The sequence below is a fragment of the Vombatus ursinus genome, unplaced genomic scaffold (assembly GCF_900497805.2).
Source record: "Vombatus ursinus unplaced genomic scaffold, bare-nosed wombat genome assembly UNPS02014942.1, whole genome shotgun sequence".
Lineage (NCBI taxonomy): Eukaryota > Metazoa > Chordata > Mammalia > Diprotodontia > Vombatidae > Vombatus > Vombatus ursinus.
This window is the reverse complement of record NW_020954720.1, coordinates 5094396-5116743: the sequence shown is the minus strand read 5'-3', so window position 1 is coordinate 5116743 and position 22348 is coordinate 5094396. Positions and strand designations below refer to the sequence as shown.

At 34.8% G+C, this 22348-nt stretch overlaps 1 protein-coding gene across 2 annotated transcripts in view; it reads right to left on the bottom strand.

The window, feature by feature from the left end:
* Positions 1-22348, bottom strand: part of MYCBP2 (MYC binding protein 2, E3 ubiquitin protein ligase) — a 269948-nt gene that overhangs the window by 154665 nt on the left and 92935 nt on the right. For both annotated transcript variants that reach the window (XM_027844542.1, XM_027844541.1), the window contains 11 exons: positions 19562-19679; positions 16862-17066; positions 15359-15512; positions 12376-12551; positions 11827-11952; positions 11610-11737; positions 10459-10550; positions 5466-5600; positions 5132-5215; positions 2924-3020; positions 182-374 (listed from right to left, as the gene is read on the bottom strand). In XM_027844542.1, coding sequence (XP_027700343.1) covers positions 182-374; positions 2924-3020; positions 5132-5215; positions 5466-5600; positions 10459-10550; positions 11610-11737; positions 11827-11952; positions 12376-12551; positions 15359-15512; positions 16862-17066; positions 19562-19679 — 1508 coding nt within the window. The remainder of the gene's footprint in view (positions 1-181; positions 375-2923; positions 3021-5131; positions 5216-5465; positions 5601-10458; positions 10551-11609; positions 11738-11826; positions 11953-12375; positions 12552-15358; positions 15513-16861; positions 17067-19561; positions 19680-22348) is intronic.

Here is a 22348-nt window from a genome sequence, read left to right as displayed (position 1 = left end):
CATTACCAACTATTTATTCACACAGGCCTGGGCCTATGTTAATGAATCAGCATATAATAGTGGAGAAGAATTTTATAAGCTGAAAACAACAGTTTCAAATGAAGAAAACTTTTAACAATTATTAATAATGTACTTAAAGTATACATATTTTTCCCTGATAAAATTCATATCTACATCATACCTGACATAGGGTAAATCTCACAGGTATAGACACGTAACAGCCTTAGACAACAAGTGCCCACAAAACGCAATCTCTCTAAATCAAGAAGTGTAGCAGTATACTGGAATCCTTTTAATCCCCGAAGTTCTTCTACTCCTAAAACTAAAGTGGTCCAACTCCAGTGAAGGATGCTCAACAATGACTCAAAGCATTCCTAGTCCAGAATAGGAGAAATTAGAGTGTTATTAGTTCAATGATATAATAGATTGAAATTCATAAATATTCAGGCAAAAGATTGATAATCAGCCTAAAGATCTTACCTGATAATACATTTAAAAAACCAAAAGTTTCAAAGTGCTTTCATTTATCAAGCTAAAAACTGTAGGATTATACAAAAAAACTGAGCAAAAAGTTCAGTTATTTCATGATACTAAGAAAAGATCAAATCTCTAGAGGCAACATGGCACAGGAATAGAAAGCTAGGCTTGAGACCAAGAAAGTCTTGGTTTAACCACCCTTTCTGACATAAGCTGATTGTGTGACTCTCAATAAGTAAACCTTTCACTGCTCTAGGCAAATATCTAAGTTGCAAAGAAGATGTTGACTTGCACTGGTAAAGAGTTTCCTAAACCTAGGGAACTCCCTATGTCAAAGAAATCACAGGTCCAGTACCTATACCTGTTTTATTTCTACACAAATATAGATAACTGTTTAGTAATTTTTATGTATTATATCACATAAAAATATCCCTTCCATATTGTGACTTTCCCCATCATGGTTTCAATATATCATGGGTCAGCACAAGAAATTAATAGGAATTTTTGGGGAGTTTTGCGGAAGCTGCAGACAATATGCGAAAGCCAGCAGATGACATAGAAAAAGTTTAGAAACTCAGAAATGTCTAAAACATATGTGTAGTATTGTATAATATCAACATATTTTGTCTTTCAATACCATAATAATTCAGACTTTTTCTCTGGTACAAAGGGAGGGTCAAAAAATTTTATGCAGATTTTTCCAGATAGTGGAGGTGCCATGTCCCTAACCCCACAATGTGGAAGGGATAACTATACATCAACCACTAATATACTGGTATGCTTATTTGGGTAAAAAACAAAACAAAACAACAACAAACCCTAAACTCTATATTCCCTAAATGAAGGACCAAAAAAGTGAGATAAATGTTTTCAAACTTCTAGGAAAAAAAAACACCCTTTTTAAATGGTATGGAATATCTTCTTTTAGCTTCAATTGGACTATAGGTTGCCTGATAATTGATATTCAACAAAAGGGTGTAGGATGTTATCAAAAGAATTCAAAGCTTTGTTGGTGAGAGGATTTCCCAAGAATTGAAAATTTATTGTAATTTAACTGTAATAAAAAACTTAACTTTCAAAAATAATTTTTAAAAACTATCTTGTAATTTCATAAACTACGCAGGCATTAATATACCACTACTACTAGACAACAGTTATATGGTGCCAGGAATTGTGTCAAGTGCTTTACAATTATCTTATTTGATATTCACAATAATCCTGGAAGGTAGCCTGCTATTACAATTCCCATTTTACAGGTAAGAAAACTGAGACAGACAGAGGTTAAATGACTTGCCCAGGGGTCACACAGCTAGTCAGTGTCAAATCTGAACTCAGGTTTTCCTGACTTCAGGCCCAGCACTCTATCTACTGTGCTATCAGCCACCCCTAATAAGTGATCAATCTGAGGCAATATGAAGCATAGGCTGAGAGTGAAAAATTTCTGATAAAGATGTCACAATAAGGATGCTGGTTCTTGTGTCTCTGACACTCACTTGCCAAGGAACCACTTGTAAGCCACTCCAGGACTTGTTTCTTCCTCTGTAAAACTGGGTAATAACATTCTGAGCATTCTCACCTTGCAACATTGTTTTGGGGAATGCATGAGATGCTTAATAGGTGGTGTTTTCTTTCCCCCAAAATTTGAAGCAGTATATAAAGGTAACCTATTAGTAGCAGCAGTAAGCAAATCTTCATAGAAGAGGAGAAAATGGGGATGCGGTTGATTGCTATAATGAAGTAATATATACATATATATATGTATAGTCTATTCAGACCTTGAAATGCTATGGAAATGTAAGCCAGAAGCACTAGTAAGAGGAACAGACAACGAAATCACAAAGAACAGCAAGCATCACATGTTGCTATCTTTAATTTATAATTCAATTAGCACAAAAATTAGTGACTGGCAACATGATCAATAAGAAGCAATATTGACTTTGGCTATATACAGAAATGGCTAATAAAGATCACAGATCATAATGAATTGGATCCAGTTTTCTGTATAATTTATCTTTTTAATCTGAGAAGATAGATATTCTAGAGCAACTCTCACTCAAATGGAAATCTAGATGCTTAAAAAGTACCATTACATACCTTAAACATGAGTTTTGGAATTTTCATGGCCAACTTAGGCCTATAAATTTACTTTGAGGCTAAGAACCTGAAGAATATATACATACATGCATTTCCCCCCACCTTTCCTAATGACTTTTTAACCAATTTTTCATCTTTGATAAAGCATACCAATATCAATTATATCACATTTTAATGACAATGCACTAAAATTAAGTTAAATATAAGTTTATTAAGCTAAGTTGAGAATTCATTATTACATTTTGTGTGTATACATGGCAGAAGTATGAATATTTAAATAAAACTAAGGTATAAAATTAAGAAATGAATTTATTGGCTAGAATCTTTAAAAAGGATACTTTAGCTGGCTTACCGTAGAGACTGTTCTGGCAAAAGATCGCTTTAAAATGTGCACAGGTTCAGTGGTTTGCTGTTTACCTTTTGAAGCACTGCCATCACTGGTTGGCAGCCTAAAGAAAGGTAAATATACAAAACTGGTTTATAAAGGAAAATCCAATAAATGTGTACATATCTTTTTTTCTTCTAATACAATCAAGAAAAAAATTTTCTCCGTGTTTTAAATGAATTCCATTGTGGGTCACTTAAAAGATATTGTGCTATCTACTAATTAGAAAAAGACTAGAAAATTTTAACATTAAAGTTGAGACTACAAACAGAATTTGCTATATATTACAGAAATAAAATCCTAAAAAAGGAAGCAGAAATATGTGCATCCTTTGGTACTCCTGGAATGTTAAATTGAATGAATAAAACATTTATGAAGTGCTTACTACGCACAAAACTCTGGGGATACAAAGAAAAGTCACACAGTTCCTGTTCTCCAGGAGCTCACATTCTATTGGGGGAGACAACACATATGGAAAGTTTCAGTTATGAGTCAGATGGAAAGGTCCCTTGGTCCTTAGGGCACAGCAGCAAAGCAGATGGTGATGCCTCTTCTTGAATGTCATTCCCACTTATAAAAGACCTAAAGGAAAGGTTCTGTTATAATGAGTACACATTTTATAAAGGATTTATGGGAATTCATTGATAAAAACTAGACAGAATGTTAGAAGGCTGGGATAGGTTGTAATTTGAAGTACAGGAAGCAACGTACAAACTTATGACATCAGTTTGATGTATTGATACATACCATGTATAAAGGACCCTGTGTGTTTGCATGTATGTATACATATATATGAGGAATTTTAAATTTTTTGTTTCATAGCCCTGATTATTTCAAAGAGAAATAATTAAAACCAAAACTAAAAATCTAGAATATTAGTACAAAGACTTTGATTAAGGAATGATTCATTTTTCCCATAAGCATAATAGAGAAAATATTAAGTAAATGCCATAAAGTTGCCATGAAGAATTATTAAAATCTCTCTAAAGAATTTTCTAAGAACATACATAAATCTATATTGGGGAACTTGCCTAGATCTGTGATTTAGTAGAATGGTGTATTTCTGGGTGTGTAAATTCCTTCCCATAATGCAGATAAGCAATTCAAATATTACTTACAGTTTTAGAGGGTGGTCTGGCAGCGTTAAGAGGTGAAGTGATCACTAAGCTAATGGGTAGCAGAAGCAAGGCAGAAGTAAGACTTGAAAACCCAGATACTGCGGATTCTTAAGGGCAGACATCCATCCATTATTCCATGCTACTTCTCATACATAAATGTTTAAGTGTGCATGAATGCATATATGTATGTGTTCATACAAGTATACATGCATCTTATATTGTTTACCATTTTGTTGTTTTTTAATTTTAATTAAATATTACATTTTGTTGATAGTAAGGAAATGCTGGATCTATACAAAGTATTTATAAGGAATATAAACACAAGGAATATAAAACCTAGAGCAGGTCAATCAGGATCCAGACAAAGTTTTTTGTCCCTATTTCACTATAATGTTTTCTCTTGGATGAACATGTTTGGCTATTATAAACAAAATGCCAGGAAAATTAATAAAATATAGTTTTGGTAATGTAAAATTCTTAGAAGAAAAATTTCATTTAATAGGTAAAATAATTCAAGATGGTTATCAGTTTAAAATTAAGGCTCATGATGAGAATAAAGTAATAATAGCTAGAATTTATATGCTCTTTAAGATTTGCAAAGTACTGTTCATTTGCAACATTGTTAGAGCCTCATAACAACCCTAAGGCAGATCCTATTGTTAATATGTTCATTTTACAGATGAGGAAACTGAGGGTCAGAGAGGTTAAGTGACTTGCTCAGGGTCACACAGCTAGTATTTATCTGGGGCAGGATTTGAATTCAGGTCCTTCCTGACTCCAAGTTGAGAACTCTATCCATTGAACCAACTAGCTTTCTCTAATATAAAAAATGTCACTGAAAAAAACAGATTGAAATACACAGAAAGTCACCTGAGTTAAATGTTTTTTATATATACGTCTACATTTCTCTTGATATCATAATAACTTCCCTGAATGCTTTAAAAACAATCAATTACCCAAATAATTTTCACTTTTTCATACTCTGCACTTTGGAATATTCCTGGTCTATTTACAAGGGGGGGAAGGAAATCATTTTACACGAAAATATGTACAATACCTGTATAATAACTGAGGTATCTGTCCTGCATTAACATCTGTACCATTGTTTGATTTCTTTGAACTCTTAAATTGGAAAAGAACTCTGAAGAAAAAGAAAAATAACAAAAAATTAAAATATCTCATTTATCAAAAAAATTAATGAAATGTATCAGTCTTCTTATAAGGGAACTTAAAGTTGATGTTAAAGCTAACTTACTGTTCAAGGGTAACAAATCAGGAAAGAGGTCACATTGACTCTTTTAAAACTTGTCCTGAGACCTCACTTTCTTGATATCAACAATACTCTTAAAGCACATTTTCTGAGGAAATAATTAATGATACTTCAGACTTACCCATCATCTGTGGTAATAGAGGCCTGTCCATGAGATCCACAGTCACTGCTAGGTCCTGACACACGAGCCCATGCAACATACCACCAGCCAGCTTGCAGAAGAACTGGTTCATCGAACATCATGGCATATTTTTCTCTGTGAGAAATATTAGTCAGATAATGCCAAAATCTATAGATTGCTGATAAACCTAATAGAAATCCAGTTAAAATGAATGAAAAGCTGCAAATCAAATTGAAATTCACAGAATCACAGAACAGAGAAGGGAGAGATCTCAGAGCTGTTCAGTCCAAATCATAACTGAATAAGAACCTCTTAAAACATACATAAAAAGAAGTCATTCAACTTTGGCCTGAAGATTTTCAGTGAAGGGAGATTCTCTCTCTCTCTTGGCAGCCCATTCAATTCTGAAATAGTTCTAATTTCTAGAAAAAAGTTTTTCTTGCATGAAACCTAAATTTGCCTTTTCTAATTCCACTTGCTGTGCCAAATTGTGCTGTCTGGGGTCAGGTTGAATAAGTTTAATTCCTCCTCCTTATTTAGTCCCCAAAACACTGGAAGATAGTGATCATACACACCTACACCACTCCCCCCTCAAACACACTCACAAGTCTTCTCTTATAGAGACTCAATGTCCCCAATTCCTTCAGCCAATCTCATGATAAGTACAAGAAGCCCCCCTCCTCTTTGCTAAGAGTAAGCCCTCCACATGCATCTTTGACCTCATCTCGTCTCATCCTTCTCTAGAAAAATGCTGCTTATCACCCCCCCAACTAATCTTCATTCCTTTACTATCCAGTGGTTCTCTCCCTGCTGCCTACAAACATGTCTATGTGTCCCCAAAATCTTGTGATCCAATCATCGTTACTAGCTATCACCCTATACTTCAGCTCCCTTTCTCAGCTAAACTCTTTGAGAGAACCATGTACTTTAGGTGACTTCATTTCACTCATTCATTTTTAAACTTCATGTAATCTAGTTTTTAACTTCATTCAACTCAAACTGCTATCTCCAAAGTTACCAATGATCTCTAACTACCAAAACTAACAACTTTTTCTCAAAACTTTTCCTTCTTGACTTCTCTGAAACTTCTGACATATCACCCTCTTCTGGATATTCTCTCTTCTCCAGGATTTCCTAATTGCTACACTTTCCTGATAATCCTCCCACCTTCACACCACTCCTCAGGCTCTGGCTGGACCTTCATCCAGCCAGGACACTTCCACTAGCAGTGGATTTCTTTGGAGGGTCTGCCCGGGCTCCTCTTCTCCCAGCAGTTCTCAAACTTTTTGGTCTTAGGACCCCTTTACACTCTTAAAAATTATTGAGGACCAAAACAATATAAGATGCATGCATACGTACACACTTCTAGTGTGGAATAATGGATAGAGGCCTGATCTTAAGAGTCCATAATACATATCTATTGGCATTTACCATATTATAAATAAAAATTGCTAAAAATTTGAAATATTTACTTAATAATTCATTTAAAAATAACAATAAACAAATTCATTACATGTTAATATAAGTAACCCATTTTAATTAGTGAAGAGTGGCATTGTTTTATATTTTTATTTTTTTTGCAAATCTCTTCTAATGTCACTCTAAATGGAGGACAATTACATTCTCGTATCTGCTTCTGCATTCAGTCTAGAAACTTAGACGTCATCCTCAAGTCCTCACTCTCTCTAACTCCCCCTCCTCCCATTTCCAATCTGTTGCCAAGGCTTGTCAACTTTATCTTCATAATATCTCTCACTTCCTCTGATAGTGCCACCACTCTGGTGCAGGCCCTCATCATTCCACACCTTGATTACTGCTTGCAGGTAAGTCTGCCTGCCTCAAGTCTTACCCCACTTCCATTCCGTTCTTTCATTTAGTCACCAAAGTGATTTCCCTAAATCACAGGTGCGGCCATGTTACACTTCCATTCAATAAACTCTAGTGGCTCCTTATCACCTCTAGGATATCAAGCATAAAATCCTCTGTTTGGCAGTCAAAACCCTTCATAAGCACTCCTGCCAACCTTTCCAGTCTTCTTATATCTTTCCCTCCACATAATGTCTGATCCAGTGACACTAGCCTCCTTGCTGTTCCTTGAAGATACCCCATCTCCCCACTCTGAAGCATTTTCACTAGCTGACCCTCATGACTTCCTCATCTCCCTTTCCTAATTTTCTTGCCTTCCTTCAAATTCTAGCTAAAATCCCATCATCAGGGGCAGCTAGGTAGCTCACAGCCTTGGAGTCAGGAGGACCTGAGTTCAAATCGAACCTCAGACACTTACTCAGGCATTTACTAGCTGTGTGATCCTGGGCAAGTCACTTAATCCCATTGCCTAGCCCCCGCCTCCCCTAAAAAATCCCATCAACTTCCTTTCCTGATCCCCATTAATTCTAGTGCCTCTACTCCGTTGATTATTTCAAATTTATGTTGTATAGCCTGTTTGCACATAGTTGTTTACATGTTATCTCTCCCATTAGACTGTGAGTTACTTGAGAACAGGGTCTTTCTTTTTCTTTGTATCCTCAGCACTCAGCAGAGTGTCTGGCACATATGATGTGCTTAATAAATGTTTATTGTTCGAAAGCCATCTATTGTGATTTTTTTGGTTGTAATATCTGAAGAAAATCGAACCTCTAATTACATATAATTAGAAAAAAGTGGAGTTTTTTAATAGGTAAATATATCTTAGTATGACTATGAAAATAATTTTGACTTCTTGGATGTTCTGGTTTTTTTTTTTTTGTTTGTTTGTTTGAGGCAATTGGGGTTAAGTGACTTGCCCAGGGTCACACAGCTAGTACATGTCAAGTGTTTGGTCTGAGGCCGGATTTGAACTCAGGTCCTCCTGACTTCAGGGCTGGTGCTCTATTCACTGTGCCACCAAGCTGCCCTAGACCTCTCGGATCCTAAGAGTCCTCAGACCACACCTGTGGAAACTGCTGCTCTATATTATCTTGTTTGGTGATCTCCTCATCTCCATGCAGATGATTCCCAGACCTACATATCCAGGCCTAATTTCTCTTCTGACTTTCAGTCTCACATCACCAATGGCCATCTTGAAATCTGAAACTGTGTATAATGTCGGCATTTCAAACTCAAGATGGCCAAAATGGAAATCATTATCTTCACTCACAGACCTTACCCTCTTCCCAACTTTTCTGTTACTATGTCCACCCTCCCAGGCACCCACGCTTGCAACCTCTGTGTCATTCTCAGTGCCTCTAACATACTTTGTCCCTAACATCCAATCTATTGTCAAGTTTTATTCCCTTCTATTTACTCATACAGCCACCATACTGGTGGAGGCTCTCATTACCTCACACCTGGACTATTGAAACAGCCTTCTGGCTGTTTCTATTATCATGTAGCTCCTTACTTCAATTCAACTGCCACTCAAATGCTAAAGTGATCACTGTTCCTGGGAGGAGAACAGCAACATTATAAAGAGAATCAATGCAAAAGACTTAGGAACTCTGACCAATATAATGACCAACCACAATTCCCAAGGATTCATAATGAAACATACTATCATTCACCTCCAGAAAAGATACTCAGTGCAGACTATAACATATTTTATTTCTTTCTTTTTCTCACTTTTCTTCCTAGGAAAATGGACAATGGGGAAATTTGTTTCGTGTCAAAAAACCTTACAAAACACAAACACCAAAAACCAAAGGAAACCTAGCTCATCAAAAAGACATGAGAGTCCTTCCAACCAACCATCTCTCCTGGCTTACTTCACCTGAGACCCAATGTGAGCCGTGGATATACTTCTTACTCTCGATGGCTATTCTTCACTGTATTTCTACCATATTTCAATTTTCTTTGAAGCAAAGAAACCAGAGCACAACCAAAAACCAGAGTTCTTTTTTTACCTGTCTTTATCTTGCCACTAATATTGTTAGTAATATTAGACTTCTGCAGGATATCTTGCCTGAGTCCCAAGAACTAGGATAATGGATGAGCTTTCAGAAGCACAAGCGTGAATCAGGGAGACTTCATAGAAAAACTCTTGGTCATGAAACCCAGGGTGAAAAAACCAGGAATTCTGAAGTTCTGAACCACTCTGAAGGGTAGACACATACATCTTATTAAAACTAAATCTTCTAGTGTGGAATAAAATCTATTTGGGAACCAAATGATTCTGGGAGCTCCCTGACAAGTTCTAACAAGATTTGGTCCCATAGGGCTTGTTTTTATCCTAATCTGCAGTACCGGTATAGTCAAAAATAGTTTAAGGTATGGCCCAACATGGCTTCTTGAGTAGCTGTGCCTAACAGAGAAGAGGAAAAGAAACAAGCATTTATTGAGTGTCTACTATGTGTGAGGCACAGTGTCTTACAAATACTATCTCATTCATCCTCACAACAATCTTGTAAGGTAGGAACTATTATGATCTCCATTTTACAGTTGAGGAAACTGAGGCAGAAAAAGGGTAAGGGAACTGCTCAGCATCACACAACTGATGAGTGTCTCAGGCCAGGTCTGACCTTAGGTCTCCCTGGCTCCAGGCTCAGCATTCTATGCACTGTGCCACCTAGCGATGATTGTTCAGGCAGTTTGGCCACAGAACAGCTCTCTGATCCAATCTGCTTCTATGTGCTATCATTAATTTCTAATGAGGTAAAAAACCGTTCCATAGGAGATTGTCCTCCCATAGTAAACAAATAAATATCTCTTATATTTAATAAAAATAAATACGTATTTTATTTTGTATAACAAATATAATGTAAAGGAGGATTCATTTTCATTTACCTTTGATACCTGAGTTAAAACAGAATTTAATTGAATGATTGTTTAAAACCTCTATTTTCTTTCTGAAATATATGAATGAAATATACTAAAGATAATTTAAAATTTTCTGTTCAAAATGCTAAGCTTAAATATTTAGCACAAAATTAAAATGTTTATAAAGCTACTATAAAAATAGAGCTTATTAATCTCATTACATAATTTAAAAGTAGTTACAAAGACAAGAAAAATCATTTACCTAGCAGCACAGTCATATGCCAAGACATCAGTCTCTGCAAGAAGGTCACCATCGGTTTCATGATCTCCTCCGTCTGGACCCAATTCAAATAACTAAGGGAAGGAAGAAATGTTGATTTTTGCCTCAGCAGTCAATCATTTGTATTCTGATTTTTGTTATTTATTTGCTGAAAATTCTTAATAGGTTAAGCACTATGAAGGTAAAAATCAAGTAGAACCTGTTCTCCAGAAGTTTTCATTTAAAATGAACAAGGCAACATTAAAAATACCACATATTAAAAAAACTGGATTTTTATGATTTTTCAATTTTCATTTTTCTTATATGGAAGAAGACTTGAAAGCCCTTATACACGGGCAGGTTTTTATTGCTGAACAACAGTATTTGAAGGAGGTGAGGATCTTTTCCTAACCTATTCCATCTTGGAGTGTTTCCAAATGGGATAAAATCTAAGGAAATAATTGCATTGCAAAAACAAAATGGCATGACTACAAAGTAATAGACAATTAATTGTTCAAAACATAGTATGGAAGGAGATGGAAATGGGAGTGAGAAAAAAGCTTACAAAGAGGCATGGGGCAAAGAGAAGTGAACTAGAGGCTAGAAAAATATTTTCCTGAGCATATATGGTAAGGTGGCAAATAGGAAAAGAGGTCACAATAATAGTGACATGGGTAGTCTAGAAAAACAATTTTAGAATTAGCGTGAAGAGGCTGAACTTGACATAAGAGAGGATTAATTAGTGGAAAAACTTTTGAAATGGAAAATAATATGCAAAGTGACCCTATATCTATGAGTTGTAGGGTGGTAACCACAAGTAGGTTGTTTAGAAGAAATATTTTTAAGGATTTCCTCAAGTATAAAAGCAGTATAACACAGTCTAATGATGGTAGGGCTAGAAAACAATAGGGAACAGTTTACTGAGTTACAGTATAATAAAGAGAAATAAGTTCTCTCATGTAACTCTCTTGTCATGTAACTCAGGAGACTAGAGGATAAAGCTGGAAACAAGTAGCTATAATAACAGACTAAGAATGTCTTTATAGACAGTATGGTCAGGAATGCTGGTTTCACAAAAAACGTTTTTTCAGCAGCAACCAGGTCAAAATCTACATTTGTTCAACACAAATGAAAAGGATAATCCAATAGTTTACCTTTATTTTAGCAGTATATTCTCCTCTACCTCCAAAAAGACCAAGACCACCAAGTAAAATATCAGTGTCAGCACTGAAACGAATTGCTTCAACTGAATGAGCGGAGTAACCCCAGCCTCCTCCATGACCTAAAGAGCATAAATGATTTAAATGTTTACTAATAATATTTCATATTTACAGGGAAATTTCGTTTTTCATTAAACATAAGTGTACATACTTTCAAACCTGTTCACCACACTGTAATCTTCCTTGGAATAAACTTTCATTACCGCTTGAGTCTCTTCCTCTGTACTTGCTACACCCATTTTTAAATCTTGCATGGCTGCCAATGTATCAAGGCAACCTGAAACAAAATGAAGACAATAATATTTAAGCTCTGTAAAATGAAATTCTTAGCGAGACTGATGCTATATAACCTAAAACAAATCAAGCAAAGTAAAATATACTAGGTGTGGGCAAAACTGACCTGTTCAAGTTTCAATGGCTCAATAGGAGGGCTACTCAAAACAAGTCAAAATCTACCTCTGCTTAAGACAACACAGTTAGGGAACTCTCTTAAGGCTGACCTATAAGCTACAATTTGCATGTGTCTTTCTTCTTTACAGAGAAATTTATTGAAGGAGGTATTCTACTGCTCTTAAATGGTACCAAGTTCAGTGCTTTTTAACACAAAAGAACATAAACTATATTATCTCTATATGCTCAGAAAATAAAACAGAGTAGCTAAAGAAATTTAACTGAGTGCCAATTACAAAGTCCTACTCACCAAGGATGTGCAAAGCTGCATGAGACCTAGTTGTAAGAGCTCTTGATCCTGTAGGCAAAGCAAGTTCAGGGCTCAGTATACTACATCTTGATTGCATGTCTGGTGCAGAAGGAAGAAGCCTGGAGTCAGCAACTACAGCATTGTAGCACCACAATTCTCTAGCATTTGGTCGAAATCTGAAAAACAAAAACAATAATTAAAGCATTTTAGAAATTATTTAGCTTACAGAAAATATACAAAACATGTAACATATAAAATATGTAATTCATAAATTGAATATGTAACAGAGATGTTATGAGGATTACAGTTATTCAAAATGCTTTTCAAAACTAGATGTTAGCTATGATTATTAATAATAAGAACTTGGTGGAAGGCCACAAAGGGAGTCTGTGGAGGAAACTGTAATGCATTGGTTTAAAAAAATGTGCATTAGTTTATATGTTGGTTTGTTTTTAAATTGTTGAAAACAGTTTTTTTTAAAAGCTATTATATAGCAAAAAGAACACTGATTTTCCAGGACATATGAGTTCTAGCCTGGCTGTGTCTATAGCTGCGTGACCTTACTAAATTACTTCTCATCCTTGGATTTCAATTTCTTCATCTGTAAAAATGAAGAAATTAGACTAGAAAATCTTTAATGTCTATAGAAAAGCATTCTGTGTAACTATGATCCTCATAACAAAACTGTTTATATAGGGTCCTATCCATGTATCTCTTTACTAATGTGGCTACCTTAGATAATCACAGAATCTACCAAAGCACAAATTACCTCGACAACATCAATGACACCTCTTGTCCAGATTGCTGAAATACCACCAGTAATAGGGAACTCACTATGTACTAAGGTAGCCAGCCTATTCCATTTTTGGATAATGCTAATTTTTTGAAAATTCTTTCTTAAATAGCAATAATCTCTCCCTATAATTTCTACCTACTGATCTAATTTTTCCTCTGTGGCTAAACAAATATGAATCCTATTAAAACCTGGTTTGATTGTTTGATTAAAGACTATCTCCTCTCCTGAATCTTTTTTTTTTTTCTACAGACTCAGTGCCCCTCATTCCTGAAATTAGCAATTCTGAAAGTATGGTCCACAGAGACTATTTCTGAGAATCTGCAAGGTCAAAACTATTCTCATAATAAAACTAAAATGTTTTAATTTCTAATATGATAAATGCTGATAGATATAACCCATGTAAATAACTCATGTACCTTTTTAGGGTACAGAAATTCTAGGAATTTAAAGGGGGCATAAAAAGGGGGTATGTTTAGAAGACCAAAAAGTCTGACAACAGCTATCATGATTCTCATGACATAATTTTAAGTAACAAAGAACTGAAAACAAGTGGTCTACTTAGTTGAACATTACAGCAGGGATCTCGTCTTCTTTGTTCTAGAATTATACTCCTATCAATGTGGCCTAAAATTGCATTAACTCTGACACTATTGCCTTATATTGTGCCTCCAGATTCATAAAGCCCTGAAGTCTTTCTTGTTTTAACGTGATCTATTTCTAGTCATATCTCTCTCATTCTATACTTTCCAGGGGTGATTTTTTGCATGTCAGTGCTTGAAAAGAAAAAAAAAATGTACACCAATCTTTATTAAATTTCCCTTTGTTAAACATATTTCTACATTCTAGACTTTTGAGAACTTTTTTAAAGTTGATTCTACCCGCTAATATATTAGCCATCCCTTGCAGCTTTGTAGCATATGCAAATTTAGAGTACAAGCTACCCATGTCTTCATGCAAGTGACTGATAAAAATGTGTAAAAGAACAAGTTCATAGAGAATCTCACAGTATTACTCTCATTGTCTGACATCTATACCCTGAGTCAGGTGTTTCAACCATTCCAAAATCCACATTATTATTATTCTACCCTCATCTTCATTTTCTCCACAGGGTTTGTTTTTTTTGGGGGGGGGGGGGGGGGGGGGGGAAGACAGTCATGATTAAGTGACTTGCCCAAGGTCACATAGCTAGTAAGTGTCTGAGGCTAGATTTGAACCAAGGTCCTCCTGATGCCAGGGCCAATACTCTATCTACTGTTCCACCTAGCTGTCCCCTCTACAGGTCTTTCTAAGAGATTTTGCTTTTCCATAATTTTAATTAAGCTCCTGCATGGCAGTACTCAATTTCCAACATACAGTTCTCTAAGAGGTCACTGCAATATCTACTTGATGACAGAAGATCATGAGAGGTTTAAGTTATATAAAATTATGTACCTTGAACAATGAAAGGAATTATTGAGAGCCTAAAAATTATAAATGATATTACTTTTAAAAACAGAATTAAATGCCACAGTTAACTACCAAGTATCATAAAAGATGATTACAGTTAGTAGTTTAGTGAAAAAAAAAAACAAAATGTTCAAATTATTTTTTATCTTTTCCTAATAAGTCTTCATATTAAATTGATTGAAAATCACTAGCAAAAAACTAATTAACAATAATTTATTAAGTCAACCCTGTTCCAGGTGCTAGGGACGTACAGAGTAACCTAGTCTGCCCTGCAGGAATTTACATGTTACTGAGGGGAAGAAAACATGTGCACAGACAAGTAAATGCAGGATTTATACAAAAACATAATGAATTTGGGATAAGAGTACTAATTGCCTTCAGTAATCAGGAAAAGCCTCCTAAGTAGCTGGGCCTTAAACAGAACAAAGGGTTACAAGAAACAGAGGTGAGGAAGGAGAACATTTCAGGCCTGGGAGATGGACTGTGCATAGACATGGAAATGGTTAGTAGCATCTTGTGAATAGACAGTAAATAGGCCAGTTTAGAAGGAAGATAGAGTGAAAGGATAATAAAGTATAATTAGCCTTGAAGCCTGACTGTGAAAGGCCTTAAATGCAAATGAGAAGAATTTGCACTTTAAATTTGTAGCAACAGGGAAAAACTAATTGAGAAACAGAACGAAGATTTTTTAATAAAATGCATATTAAATATAGGGATTTATGAACATAGCAAGCAACTTACCTCCAAATAACATCATAAACAGGATCAAGACATACACCAAACCCTTGCAGATCCTCCTGCTCAGAATCATTAAATGTCTTACAACTTCCATCCACTTTATTTATCAGGAGACATTTAAATGGAGGAGGTTCCGATATAGAAGCAGGTATTAAGCCTTGAAAAAGGGGGAAAAAAATCATCTTAAACAGAGGATAAGTCTAAGACATGTGTTAGTGGAATCAAATGATAAATAGTACTACAAATCAAAACAAAAATAAAAAGCATCACCAAACCATGACTCCTTTCCAGCTATGTAACTACAAAGAACAGAAATGTGGCTGAATTCTTTGGCCTCCTTGTGTCACACAGAACTCTCATGGCTTTTTAACATTCTTCTCTGTTGGTCCTCTTGATTATTTCTCTATATTTTCACCCTTGTCAATCTCACTGACAAATATCTTCAAACATTGCCTCTGCAAATAACTCAGTTTACTCCAATCTTTCTCATGGCTCCAACATCTCATTTGGAACTCTGTGTTTAGTATCTCCCCTGAAGAGTCTGCCAACATCTTGAATTCAACATATTCAGAATAGTACTTATCACTCTTTCCCCAGCACCTGCCTGTCTTATTATTTCTCCACTTATCTTCATGACACTACAGTTTTTTTCCCCAGGCTTTTATACTCTTAAAACTCAGAATTATCTTTGAGTATTCTTATTTCTTGACCTACTGTGATTCCAAATTAAATCAATTTTGCTTTCTAAATATTTCTAACATTTATCCTTTTCCATTTACCTCTACTGCCACCACCTTGTTCAAGCTCTAGTTAGCTCCCACATGGATTGTGGTAAGTGCTAACTGGTTTTGCCTCTCTCCAATTTATCTTACATATTGTTGTAAAGGTATTTTCCTAATGTACATGTCTGCATCATTTCCCTATCCAAGTGGTCCCTATTGCCTATGTGATAAAATGCAAACTATTGATCTTGGCATTAAAACCCCTATTGGCTTAGGGTGTTATGACCACATGAACATAGATTTTTAATAGTAATAAAACCTGTTAATATTTCACTTACTTGTGACTCTAAAAAGGCCAATTAAGCAAATATTCATTCCTTCATATATATATAAACATTATGCGCAGAATCCATTCATTTCAATATATAATCTACTTACTACAAGGGAAATAGTTACCCAACTTTCAAATAATTTTTCTACAAAGCTCAAATAACCTTTTGTTTATGTTTTAAGTATGTGTAGGCTACCTTATAGAATACTGTAGTCTGGATTTCTTACCCTCTTATCTTTTCATTTAATCTACATCTTAGCAACCTCCTCTCATTACTTTCCATCTAAAGAACAAGCAGAGAGGTCAGAGACAATTTGCCTATAATCTATACGTGCCTCAATTTCTTCACCCTTACCCTTACCTTTCAAGTAGAATGTAAAATCTTCTACAGTGTTATATGGACCATATATACCAAGAGTAGACCTAAATTATTTTTACGGCTATTTATTTTACCTATTATGTGTCTGCTGGCAAAAATCTCTGATGTAGCAAGGACATGGGAGTTTATAAGTGCTTCATCAATGCGTAAGAAAGTTTGGTCCCCGCTTGCTCCAATCCAAGTAGCCTTGCGTCCATATTTTGATCCAATATTGGGCATGGAAGCAGGTTTTGCATTCCAGTAAGGCATATCCAAAATTGGTCTGCCAAGTTGTCCTTTCTAAACAGTATGGAAAACAATAACATTAAGTAGAATAAAACATAACAGCAGTACAGCCTATAATGTCAACAAGGGGGAAGATGTCAAAATAAAACATTTATGTGTTACAACATATAAATAAAACATATATGTGTGTGTATATGTATATATGTCATATATACATATATGAAACAAAATATAACATCCATGATGAAACAAGTTCTTGATCACTTATATGTGCTTTGAATTTCAAGTTTTCATGAAATTTCATATAAAGTTCAAACTTTACTTTTACCTAATCAAAATATCTCAAAACTAGACCCAAAGGAGAGCAAATCTCAGCAAGAAATTTTTTAAATATGCTGCTTCCAAAAATAAGCCACAAATATTTTTCAAAGTAAAAAGTTTAACAAATATACACCTTCAAAATAACTTGTATTCATTTATTTGCTCTTTTAGTAAATAATACTGACATTCCAAGGAGATCATTTCAACAAGATGTCATTAGAAGACTGAGAAGTTAGCTATGATTATGAAGAAAAGACCAGAAATTATATATTATATGAACCTATCAACACATTAAAAACCAGTAATATAATTCATATACTGAAAACAAAACTTGTGAACAACTATTAACAGTGAATATAGCACAAATAGATTATTTCATTTACATTTCTATATAAAAAGAATCAATATTTGTTTTAAGCAACTTTTGCTAAAATAAAAAAAGGAATGACAGCTGCAAGGTAATCCATAGTTATTTCTTCTCTTTTATTTTAATACTTGCAATTGACATCTTTTTTTTTTATTTCACCGTTGTTCCCCATCTCATCATCAGATTGAATTCTCCTCTGTGAAAAAGGACACTTAAAAACATCTGATACCGAGAAAATGCATATAATATTCTGTCCTACTGGCCTCCTCCCAACTCTTTGCTCTGAGGAAGGATGCATGTAACACAGGAAATTTTTAAAAATGTCACATCACCCTTACTTACATATTTATTCACATTCACAATTTAGTTATGCTTCTATTTTAGGGTTGAAAGAAAAGTACTTCACAAGTATGACATGGAATCAGGACAAGGGAAGGTTAAAGTTGAAAAAGTATTAAATAATATCTGTACACTTAGCCAGGAGCTAGAATAAGGTTAGAGAAGTAGGAAGTTACCAAGCATGTTCTTTCCCAACTTAAAATGTTGATTTCTCCCTATTCCTTGCCACTCCCTTACACAGAAGTAGTCACTGTAGTATACATGCAGAATATTGTAATCTCAGCAGACCTGCACAGCTACTGGATACAAAGAAAAGTAAGCAGAATAACCCGCCACAAGACTGGTCAAGCAATGTTATAAGGGATTAATTCCTTGTTGTGTATCCACTGCACCTGTCAAGCCTGAAGGACAAAAGAATAAAAGGATCAGAAGAATGGCTTGGTGATCCATCCATCCCCAGTTCTCTTCTGTTCCATGGGAAGGAATAACAGCCAGGTGTTCAGAGGAACAGTAAGAACATTCAAGATTTACTCAAATAATGAACAGATTCACATGATATATGACATTATTTTTTCTGTTTTTCAAATCAAATTTATTTTTAAAATTAATGTTTTTAAAAATTTTGAGTTCCAAATTCTCAACCCCCTCTCTGGCCCCTCCCCACCCAATGAAAAGGCAAGCATATATAACCCTATTTTTAAAGTGGCAAAAATCAGCATAAAAGTTGACCACTGAGTAAAATATTTATCACTTTTAAATGCAGTGAGTTTTTTGTGGACTTTTTACCAAGCTACATGTTTTTCTTAAGCTAGTATACTAATTTTCATTCTCTGAATACCAGTCAAATGATGGCAAAGATTCAGATTTTGATTCTACCTAACTCACAAAGTAGATTACAGTTACTGGATAACTAAGGGTTAATTGAAATAATCTCTCTTTCTCATTTGGTGATTGTCGCGATGATAAAACAGACGGTTCTGAATAGCCATTTCGGTCATGACCACAATACAGGCTCAGAAGGAGCAGTATCATTATACAATGTTTTCTTATACTCCTTCCCCCAAATTTTAACCCTCAACAGGCAAATTTAAAAATGTTTGCAAATGTCTCAAATTTTGGCAAAAAAAAAAAAAAAAAACAAACCACAAAAATAAAAACAACAAAAACAACCCACCTTTAAATATTCATAATATTCCAGTTTTTAATATAAATCAATGTGTCAACTTTTTTCTAAAAAAATTATTTTTACGGCTATAGAAGTATACATAAAATTGGTAAAATACATTTTATTTGAAAGGCAAAAGAGTTAACAGTTTGCCTAAAGGGCTATGAGCTACAATAAACATTTCTAACTGTAATAACCAATACTGATACACTGAGGTGGTAATATTTTCACTTAGAAAAAATATTAATGGATATACGTACACAAAACATGTTATTCTTGTACTGGACAAGGAAGACAGAAATCTAAATAATTTAAAGACACGATGAATTATTAAAATAAAGTCTGAAAACTCCTTACAGAGAAACTTCCGAATGTGAAGACTTGTCCATCCATTAGAAGTATTGCTGTATGGTTACTGCCTGCAGTGACTTGTGTACTAGGCCCTGGCAAAGCTTGTACTAGAGTAGGACATCCCCTAAATTTAAAAATAAAGCATAAAAAATTAGAGTTAATTTTTAGCAACCTACAATAAAAATCACTTTATTAAATTAAGAACACTAAATAAATTATGGAGTAAGGGTGAAAAGAAAACATGGCAAAGATACTACAAACATTTTCAATATTTATGATTCTAATGAAACAAAATGGAAATCAGATGAATTATTTTTTTTGGGGGGGGGAGGCAATCAGAGTTAAGTGATTTGCTCAGGGTCACACAGCTAGTAAGTGTCTAAGGTGCATATGAACTCAGGTCTTCCTGATTCCAGGGCTAGTGCTCTATCTACTGAGCCACCTAGCTGCCCTAAAGATGAAGTATTTTTAAATAGAGCTTAAATTAGATGATTAACCTTAAATTATCCAAAAAGGTCAGCGATATGTCCTTACTTTATAACTAGAAAATCCATTTACAGATTAATTAGTACTATGAAGAGACATAACAATTATTCAAGTTCTTCTATGATACTTTCTCTGTTAATCACATTGTAATTTTAAATTTCAAAATCTTTTCCAAAATATAAGATGGCATTACTCTACTGCTTTGTATTGTTTAAAAAATGAACATCACACAATGAGGAAGTCTTGCTTCCAAGATACTACACAGAGATCTTGTAAACAATTAAATTTTTTTAATATTTTTTCATATTTAAGTCAAAATATGAGCAAAATCCACAGCGATTTCTCAGCTCTTTAATCTAGTAAGCTAATTTACTTAAACGACATGTAAACTAAAGAAATATGAAAAGTTTTTAAAGATTCAAAAGGGTTTGATGATAATTTTTGCTTCTTATTCTAGCATTATCATGGTTACAAAAAACATTCATTAAGTGGCTAATTACTTCATGGCGCGCCCTATGCTAAAGATTGAACACAAAGGCTATATAACCTACTGAATGTATAATTCAATGTCATTTTAATTTTTTTAAACTTCTGTTTGGTATGTAACACTACTAAATTAGCACCTTTATAGTCACTATTTCCTCTCTTGACTTCTAAATTTTCCCATTCCTCTTCTAAATAATACTGTCTCCAAGTAACATATTTTACACACACACACACAATTCTACCCCATCTTATCCAATAGATTGCCCCTTCTATAATACCTATCTTTAATCTCTCACTGACTTCAAACATGTCCATGTTTTCCTCTTCTCTAAAACCCTCACTTGGTCTGTCCATTCCTGTGGATTATCATCCTAAGAGAAATGATTATTTCTCTCTTGTATTTAATAACTAATTATTGAATTAGGATCAAAGTTCTTCCCCTTTTCTACTTCCTCATTCAGAAATCTGCCCCTGTAGGTTATTCAGGAAGACTTTGAAGTGCAGGGCTGATAACGAGAAAGAACTCTGATCTGTTCAAAAGATAAAGCTAGGTGAATTGATGGATTCTGGCCTATTTTGTTTTACTCAGACAAGTCTGGGAAAAATGTGGATTCTCCCTTCTGTCAGACAGGTGATATGGATACAGATAATTCTCTTTGACCAAAACTGAGTAATCAAAATCATGTACCCCAGACTTTTATTTGAATAGGTCCACCTCTCATTATAATATTCTTTCTCTCATTAATTGTTAACCAATCAGAGCTGATTTCCATCCTCTGAAAATCCACTTTTCCAAGGGCATGTAAGTGTTGAGTGGGTTTCATGAAGGATCTTTGGTCTAAGAAAGACAGCCAAATGACCATCCTTTTATTAATAATATGCTAGAATTATTAATAAAATGATTAATTACCCAGAAACTATGTCTCTCAAACTTATTATACACCACAATCCTTTATCTCTTCCTTTTTGTTGCTAAACTCCTGAGAAGATCATCTACAGTAAGTGTCTCAACTTCCACTTCTCATTCTTTTTTTCAATTCTCTGCAGTCTAGCTTTCCATCTCATCATTTGAACTAAAACTAATCTTTCCAAAGTTACTAATCATCTCTTAATTGCCAAATCTAATGGCCTTCTCTCAATCATCGTTCTCAAACTCTCTGCAATCTTTGACACTGTTGTTCATTCTCTTCTCCCTGATACTCTCTTCTTTCTATTTTCATCTACTCCATTCTGATTCTCCTTCTAATTATCTGACCACTCCTTTTAAGTCCTTTGCTAGATCTTGATGCAAGTTATACTCACTGTCCTAAGGCTCTGTACTAGGCCTTCTTCTATACTCTTTCTCTTGGTGATCTCATCAGCTCTTATGGATGCAATGATTATCTCTTTGCTGATGATTCTCACGTTATTTGAAAAGTCCAAATCTCTCTGCTGACCTCCAGTTTCCCATCTCCAACTGCTTATTAGTCATCTCCAATTGGATGTCCCATAGATATTTTAAACTCAACATATCCAAAACTGAACTCATCTTTCCTCCCAAATCCTCTCCTCTTCCTAAATACCCTATTTCTGTTGAGGGCACCATCATGCAGTTGCCAAGTCCTGTTGTTTCCACAGGTAATAATTTGTCACCAGCTGCTTGGTTTTCTACTCTACCATCATCTTCATTATGTCCTGCCCAGGATAAACTCATTGTCAGGAAACTTATTATCATGATGATTGCTTCAGCTTTGCTACTTACGCCTCATCAGCACCCTCAATTGCTTTTGCTTCTCTAGCTGGAATGTGGAGCAAAAAAAACCTCCCCTTATAAAAGGGCTC